At 25.4% G+C, this 9,567-nt stretch overlaps 1 protein-coding gene across 1 annotated transcript in view; it reads right to left on the bottom strand.

The window, feature by feature from the left end:
• Positions 1-6,762: 6,762 nt before the first annotated feature.
• Positions 6,763-9,567, bottom strand: part of LOC129963706 (uncharacterized) — a 42,767-nt gene continuing 39,962 nt past the window's right edge. The window contains exon 5 of the mRNA XM_056078225.1: positions 6,763-8,143. Within this exon, the coding sequence (XP_055934200.1) occupies positions 7,981-8,143 (163 nt within the window). The 3' untranslated portion in view covers positions 6,763-7,980. The remainder of the gene's footprint in view (positions 8,144-9,567) is intronic.

Genomic DNA, 9,567 nt, shown 5'->3' with positions numbered 1-9,567 from the left:
GTGCATAATTCATTAATGATTTGATCCTGAATTGAGTATAATTTCATTTCATTTTTCTAAATGTTTTAGTATTTTTTAAAAAATATATTTAATGTCGTGTAGAAAGTAAATTTCTGTTGCTGATTCTATTAATGAAATTTATTTAAAAAGTAAGATATGCATTGTGAAATATAATTTTTCATGGCATTAATAAGCTGTTATATTTTGATTATTAAACAGAATTGAAATTGATTTCCCTGAAAGAAATCTTTTAATGTAAATTATTTACTGCTTTTCTGACTGTTATATTTAAAGATAAAGAGTGTGTAAATAATAATAAAAATTTTAATAGCTATTCCTTGACTCTATTGATTTTTTAAAAGCATTTTAACATGTATATATTAAAAATGTTATCAGTATACAAAATTACTTAAAATTAGTAATAAATTAGGAGATAAATTTGAATTGGGGGTCTTTGAATGAAATAAAAATTTTATTTTTGAAATTGTTTTCCGTGTCTAAATGCTGATCTATACTTTAGTTTTTGTAAAGTTAATTCAATTTAGGAAAACTTCATCTAATTGTTACAAGATTTAGAATAGTTCTTATTCAATACAAATTACTGTTTTTTATACGCAGTGCCTAATTTCTGCAGCTTGTATAGTTTGTATAATATGTGTTTATGCGACTTTCTTTGTGTTATTTATTAAATATGCTGTTATATAGTAGTATCTACATTCATCGGGATATTACTTTTATTTTATAAAACAATTTGAAGAATGTTTCCTATTTTTTGTAAACTGAATATCCCAATGTTATGCATTATTTTCACCATCTGTTTGGTAATTCATATAAATAAATGTACTTACAAATTTTGGTCTTTAATTTCAATGTTTTCATTTGGCATTTTTTTTTGTTTATTTTCCTTCAATATTTCATTTCTTCCGAATCTGTTAAGCTTTAAGATAAATGTATTCATTCACATTTTGTGGATTTTGATATGAAATGCATTGGCAGTTTTATATGCTTTAATATATATTTCAAATTTTGTCCTAAGTATTTCAATTTTTAACTAGGGATTGATGGCTGTTAAATCCCATTTTATATCAGTACTTTTATTTTAAAAGAAATAGTATTTGCGATATTCTCATTTTTTTGCTCCTATTTTTAATTGTTTTTTTTTCTGTTTAATTTTTTTTTTTTTTTTTTTTTTGATTTCGTTTCTTTCCTTCCCTGTTTCTGCAGGATTGCAAAGAAATTCTTTCTTGTGCAATCTTATTTTATCTTCACTCCCCCCCCCCCTTATGCCCCAACCTCCAAAAACGTTTTTTGATAAGTTGTAGCCATTAAATTCTATTGCAAAGTATATATACTATTGATAAGAAATGCAATTTAACGATGGAAATATATTTACATCACCTCTTTTTATTCAATATGTGATGTCAATCTGCAATCTTATAATTATTATTGTTAATAGGTGAAATAGGTTAATAGGTGACTCTTGAAAAGATAACAATGTAGTCATTTTGCAAATATAATCTAATATTTTTCTATTTTGTCTCCAAGAATTATTGATAGTCATTTCAAAGGCAACGTTTAGGTGAAAATTTTATCTCCCAGATTACAGGATGAGATAAATTTGTGGTATAAATTTTTTTTAGAGTCAATTAACGAAACATTGCGAATATATCTACGGAGATTAATTACTCCAGTGATTAGTCTTTGAGTAACATTTAAATTTTTGATAACTTTTTTTTTCCCCAAAATTAATCTTGCTGCTGGGATTAGTTTTTTTTTTGGTGATACAGTTGGCGGTCAATCCCAAATTTGCACTGCCTGAAATTGCAACTATATAATTTTGAGCAAAACTTCACAGAAGAAAAGTGCAATATTTTCTGTACAGCTTTCATTTACAAGCACACATCTTATGATTGCTTATGAAGTCATTGACATTGTTTTAATTTTCCTTTTGTTTTAAACAATGCATTTTAATGTGAACTTAGTTTTAAGTGGATAAATTCTGTTCACTGATCTTAATTTATTGCTGTCTGATTTTATTGAATGGAGAGACAGCAACATTAAATAAAATATATAATAGGATCTCAAAAGAACTGAAATGAGCTTTACAAGTTTTGCCTATTATGATTAGCAGGACCTACTTAATTTAAAGTGTCAAAAATAAAGTAATTAAATTGTTCTATTAATATTTTTGAAAATTTTTCAATTCTTTTAAAAATTGATAATTTTTTTTTTCTTTTGTTAGAACTTAGTTATAAGAAATTGATTATATTATCCGTTCTTGAAAATTTATCTTAAAGAGAAGGGATTACACATCAAATTAAAAATCAAAATATTGAAATTGCTGGAAACCGGAATTATATTTAGGAGAAAGTTTGAAGGATTCTGCCTTATTCACAACATATTTAAGGTGTTTGACATTCCTGGTATAGTACATTTTATTGATTAAAACGAAAAGAAAAATGTTTGCACTGGTCTTGAAATTATAACTCATTTTAAAATCGGGTATCAGATTTTTTTTTAAAAAAAAAATCTTTTAATTTTTGAATTGTCCAATTTATTTAATGTGTTTACATTGAATAAAACAGATTCATTTGAAAATTGGAAACTAAGACTTAAATTGTGTTGATATTGTTTGAATTTATAATATATTTATGTAGTTTTGCTTAAATTATTTAATATATTTTTATTTTCTGCAAGCGAATCACTAAATATATACATTGCATTAGATTGTTTAAAGGTTCTCGGAGTTTATATTATTATCTTGTAACTGTTAGAACCTGAAACAATTATACAATTGCTCTATTATATAAAGGTTGGGCCAAATATAAAATATGAGAGAATATTTTCACAAGATTATGGTATTGCATAAATCGTACAATTTACATTAGTTTTAATATTTTTTTAAAAAATTATTTGCTGTTTTTTTTTTCTATTTATTTATTAATATCTTGTATTATTCCTTTCAACACGTACAACCATCTTTTCTTATGATATTTCAAAATAAATCCCTATTCAATCGGGTTAATATATGCTGCTCTTATTTGCATGTCTGCTTACTTTATTTTAGAACAGTAAAAAAAAAAAAATCCAACTCATATTTCCCCCAAAGTTGAATGTTTTACTTTTTTTCGAAATCAAATGTATTATTAATGATTTGACTTAAATTTTAAAAGTTTTAATGTAAAAACTCAATGTTAGAATTTAAAAAAGTGCTAGCCTGTATCAAACAATGCTAGCATGAAAAAACACAAATGCTAGCATATTTCAAATAATAAAGATAGTAGCATTGGTAGAATACTGCATATTGAAAAGTATGTTCAATTGTTCTTTTGAAACCACTTTGTTTGAATGCTTTAATTTGATTGCAAATCTTCGTTATATTCTGAGTGAATTATTTCGTCATTTATAATTTAATTAGAAATTTTTAAAACTAAACTATGAATTTTTAAAAATTATATTAGTTTTATATTTGTTGGGTTACTAAGATATTCATTGCCGAACGCATGTTTGTTACTCTTCAAGGTAAAAAAAAAAATTCTCTCGAAATATTAGTGTTTTGATTGCTTTTGAAAAAACTTATCAATGTTAAGTTACATCCTATCTCATTATTCATTTATTCTCAATTTGATAGATGATCAAACAAAAAATTAACACAAAGCATGTTTTAATTCTTTATAAGAATATAATTTTTTAAAAGAGACCTTTTATAAGAATCTTCCTTAGAATTTGTTCAGAAAAATGTCAGCCATTAAATATTGAAATAAATTTTTTTTTTTTTTTTTTTTTTTTTGCTTTCAAGGATATTAAAATATCACATTCTCCGGCATTTGAAAACCTCGAAGGATTTTTCATACAAATTCTTTAAAAAGAAGTTGATATTTTTGGATCAAAGTAGCATATATACTTATTGCCATATTATTGACATTAAAATCTAACACCACACATTTTTGTAAACCAAATGCTGTTCAAGCAGCTTAGGTACCCTAGAAAATGACTTAAAATTTGAATTTTAAAAACTTTACTTCATTTTATGATACCCTGTGGTAACCTAGGTGCCTACGAACGTCTTAACATACCACAACATTTATTAGTTACTGATAATTGTGATTATTTTTATTATTAAGAATAGTTTTTCTATTTATTCACTAACTGAAATATATATTTAAAAATCATTGATATTAATTTTCCATAATTTATTCTTTTTTCGCGCTATTTTTTCATTAAAAATTTATCATTAATTAATGAAAGTAAGAATGTAAAATATGTAATTAAGAAAATATTTCCATAATTTCTTTACGATTAAAAATAGAAAAATTAATCAAATTAGGTGAGTTAGCGGCTTATTAAAATGAGAAAAAAATTATATTTAGTTTTTCGATATTTACAATTGTTTAGAATCTAAAGGCTGAAATTTTTATTTGATTTGATTAACGTATTTAAATAAATGAAAAAAACATCTACTCTTTCTTTCCTTAATTTGAAATTCTTTAAATGCATGTAGATTGAAGTTGAATATCTCGGAGAAAACTAAATAAAGGAGCAATAATATTGACTGGCAATATTTTGTAAAATTAGGCAGCTTTAGAGAATATCTGTAGTTTCGCATGCTTCACGTTATTTGAATATTTTTGATTAAAATTATTTATTTAAATGTGGCAATAGAGATCATGTTAAATATTTATTCTGCTTTAAATGCTGAATTTTGTTGATAAGTTCATTGACGGACTATCTATGAACCGTCAATATGCAATATTTCATCGTTTGTACTTAAGATTGAAAAGAATTTTTAAATATTAATTCAAATGATTAGGAATGTAACTTTGCCTTCCAGCTTTTCGAGAGGAATTTTATTTGATTTTCAATGTAAGTTTTGGTTCAAAATTTTCATATAGAAATTGAAAATGGCGGGTACTACCGATCGAGTCTCATTTTCAGTAACTGAAAATTTTATTATGATTTTCTGTTCGAATTAATAATTTACCATCATTTTAAAAATCGTCTTGTTTGAAAAAGTTATCAGTTTGGTACAGTTCTAGAGACGGGTACCATTTGGCGATTTTCCGCCAAATTTTTCTCGCCAAGCACCGCGGACTCTGTAATCTTCAGAATTTTATTTCTCAATATTATGACTATTTTCAAGAGACGCTGGTGACTTTATCTTTAAAGTTTGGCGCCAAATTTGGCGGTACCCGTCCCTAGGATTTAGTCATCAGTTTTGCTGCTATGGGAAGATTAAAAAAAAAAAAAAAAAAAATCGTGTGATAATTTAAAGTTGTTCCAATCTTTTAGATGTATGTGTCTTACCGGTATGAATTCTTTGGTTTGAGTATGATTTATAAAGCATTTAACATCTTGAAATCAAATTTAACAAATGTATGAATGAAATTACTATTGTAAAATAGTTAAAATTCTAATCGTCGAGTCAGCAACTAAAATTTTGTCATTAAAAAAAAGTTTATATCATTTTTTTTTCTTTATTATGTAAGATGCAAAGTGTTATTTTATGTTTCTACGTTTACTTATCAATAACACCCACTTATATATTGAACAAAATATCAAATGAAAGATTATTAAATTTTCAAGAATGTTCAAGTCAGTTCTTTTGGACTTAAAATTTGTTTGTTAGCGTGTTAATCACTTTACAGGATGTAAATGTTCACCAAACCTTTCAGCCGTTGCTTGAAGAAGATTTTGGTGAAATTATATTGCAACGAGCGATAAAACTGCCCTGCAACAGAAAACTGTGTGTTGACATTGACACTTATAAAAAGTAAGTACGCGTTTTTTAAATCTGGAAATTTATTTTATTTATCACTGTTTGTTGCCACCACATTTCAGGTGTAACGATCTATCTGTATTTTGCAACTGGAATACAAACAAAATAAAAAGACGTCTGAGAGGGAAAAGAAACAATTATTATTATTATTTTCCTTATTTCCATTACCTTTATTTAAGAACCAGGGAGTGGGGGACAGAATCTATAATTAAAGTTGTGAAATTTATTATATGAAACTTACTACTATTCTTTTTAAAGATTTTAAATAGATATAGATATAATAAAATTTAGTATCATTTTAAAGGAATAATTAAGTCTATGCACATTCAAATAATTCTAAATTCTAAATTTTGAAGGAAATACATTAACTCTTTCCAGATAAGTGGTTTTAATATGCTGTCACTTTTCAAATCCCGACAGAAGTAATGAAACTTTTCTTTTAATTTCATTTGCTGGTTCTTGTAAGATCAAACAATTATTTAAGAAAAATTAAAATGTGGTAGAACTGTGTATTAACTGACGCTATGAAAAATAATGCCACATTTCACACCTTCAATACAAATGCATTACATGACCTTTAGGATTAAGGCATCTAGAGGTTTTTAGGCAATACAAGTACTAAGGCCTCTTTCTTCCTCCAAATTTTAAATACCAAATTTTTTAAAAATTTAATCTTTATAAATGAAGGAAAAGATAGTTTTAAATAGCAAAACGTTTAATTGCTATTTATTTTCTTAAAAGTTATTTATTATTAAAAGTTAAGTAAGACTATAATTTAAACAAAGAAATGGAAAAAGATAAAGCTTTTCTTAATGCAGTCTAAATAATACGTAATATCAGGTTCAGCTAATTTTTTTTAAATTATAAAACATCATTTTTTTAGAAATATAAAATTGGCACACGGTAATTAATTAGGAATAAGACTAGGCTAAATTTCCAAAACCAAACTGTATACACGGTTGCAAAAAGATACACAAACAAATGAATAAAATTTCTAAGGGCAATCCTTTCTTTATTAAATGATAGCATACATGATGTAGACTTAGTGACTAAAACTTCATAACAAAATATTTTTCACGATGCACATTTAATTATTACATGCCACAGAATACTTCACACTGAATATAATAGCTGTCTTTTGAAAATAGAATTGACATGTTTAATAATTAAATTGATTTTGATAATTAGCCCCATTCAGATAAATCTATATTTATTTTATGTTCCGTAAATTTTAATTTGTTTGTGGAAACCAAATGATGCACAATTAAGCACATGGAATATAGCAGTTGCATACTAATGAGCACCAAAAACTGTTCCAGGGGTTTCACAATCACACGAAGACAAAAATATTTAACTGTAGGACAGATACTACGTCGACAAAAAGAATATTTAAGATTTCTGAACAGTGGTGCCCATTGTTGGACTAGAAGATCACTAATTTTGAAATCCATGAGAAAAATTTGTATTCCTAAGTAATTTGAACATTTTGGAAAATAAGTATGAATTATTTCTATCTCTGCGTTAAAATTCTTCATTCAAATGTTAGTTGGTAAAGTATGTAGAATTTAATTTTAATACTTAAAAAAAAGGCATTTCAGCAAATACCAATACCAAAATTTTAATCGCCAAATATATTACTTATATTTATCGATCTTTTTGAAATGTATTTTTCCGTTTGTTGTTTGAGATATTTTTACTTTCCATGGTGTTTAAAATATTTCTCCAAAATAAAATTACTCATAATATTTTTTTAAATACAGGTAAAATATTCAATGTGTTACAAGTACTGAATTAAATCAATCTAGTATTGAATTATCAATCTCTGAATTAACGTATGCTTTTAATCATACGTTATTAGAAGGAGTTTGAAAAAAATGGATAACAAAAAGAAATTTTTGCAAATATAAATATCACTAACAGGAAAATTTAGAAACATTGATTATTTTCGTTTTTTTTTTTTTTTTACTATTAATAATTTAAATACTAAACTAAATTTAAGTTCCACGAATTCCATCTAAACAATCATATTTTAATTAATTATACAATTTAAAGATATTTCGAAAATTACTGATAAAAATATATTTATGATCCTGAATTATTTTTCATATCTCAAGATATAAACAATTTTGTGAGAAGTGAACTGATATATATTTTTCTATTTTTCATGAATGTGAATTCTTAAACTTTTATTGAAAGGCGATTCACTACGCTTGTGCGTCTATGAGTTGACATGAGCATGCCACAGGAAGTTTGAACACATCATTATGAATGCCTTTCTCCGGACTCCAGGAGAGCAGTCTGTGAAGGTTGTACTTCTGTACGCAAGTTGTCTTGACCTGAGTGAAATTGCAGGGATCCCCGGCACCTCTGGAAAATGAAAAATCAAATCAAATCAAGCTTAGCATTTGGAATATATATTTAGTGATCGATTAATTAGTACAGAATTAGTAATGATTTCAAACCTGATCTTTGATAAGATCTTGAATCTAATTTAGCCTGCTTTTTGACCGATGTAAGATTTGGTTATTAAGTTATCATCGGTTTGTATCTCTTTCCTTCTATTACATCGACATGGTTACAATTCTTATGAAATTAGAAGGAGAAATGGATAAAAGAGATAAAAATTTTCTTTTTCTTATATTTTTGGACAAAAGATATCCATCTTTACCTTTTGGCTTGGCGAAAGAGATTTTTAAAATTTATGAAATACACTGAGAAGTACGTAATAAATCTTGAAAGGATAATGGAGTTTTTGTAATAAAAATCCTATGAGTAAAAGTCCTATTTTGAAAAAAAAAACGGTTTTAAAAGTATTTTCCTTTAATTTCATATGTTATTATAAAGATTGATTTTCAGAAAAAAATCAGAAAAAAGGTGGTTAATCAAGCTGTTATAAGTTTAAGAACCAATTTCATAGGTTTGTTTTACATTCAAAACTTTTTAATATAATTTTTTTTTCTTTCGGATTAATAGTATTTAATTTAAAAGGAAAATACCTGTAATAAATATTAACTATACTGTAATATTTTGTAATAAATTTAGAGGCCTATCATGGATAGTAAACACAACAATTTAAATCAATAAAATTACTGTTAAATATTTTCCCACAATTTAATACTTTTCATGACTGAATTATTAATGTGATGGAATATCTAATATAAATGCTATAAAATCAATAATTTTTTTTTAAAATAAATTCTTTTTTTTTTTAGGTGAATTCAAAAAAGGGGATAAAAAAATTCCTAGGAAAAATTCATTTTTATGCTTTGAGGAAGTTTATCTTCATTCATCTAGTCGACGCATTTAATTAAAATATCTTTACATTTTAATATATTTAATATTAAGATAGTCAATTATATAGTTTTAAATATTCAGCTAAAAGTGCATTGAGTATAAATATGTATTTAGAATAAGTATATTTAGCATAAGTAATATACACACTCAGTATAAGGTCATAATTACTATAAGGGCATTAGCATAAGAAGTATAAGTATTCAATGTAAGATCACATTAAGACCTTATTTCAAAGCTATAATGAATACTTAAAAAATTTGAATTGTGTGTATCTTTCTAAAGGTACGAATTTTATGCTTAAAAATACGGGAGATATCACATTTATGAAAATTTTAGTAAAATATACAGTAATTTTTATTCTTGAGTGAACGCAAATTTTCTTTTTGAAGCCGATTAATATTAAGAGAAATAAGTTGTAGTATATTGTATTAGAAGACGTATATTATGTGATCAAAAGTATCTGAACATTTTCGAATTTATGCATTTTGAATTTTGAA

The sequence above is a fragment of the Argiope bruennichi genome, chromosome 3 (genome assembly GCF_947563725.1).
Source record: "Argiope bruennichi chromosome 3, qqArgBrue1.1, whole genome shotgun sequence".
NCBI classification, from domain to species: Eukaryota; Metazoa; Arthropoda; class Arachnida; order Araneae; family Araneidae; genus Argiope; species Argiope bruennichi.
The sequence above is the reverse complement of the archived record's forward strand: the minus strand, read 5'-3'. Positions and strand labels throughout refer to the sequence as shown.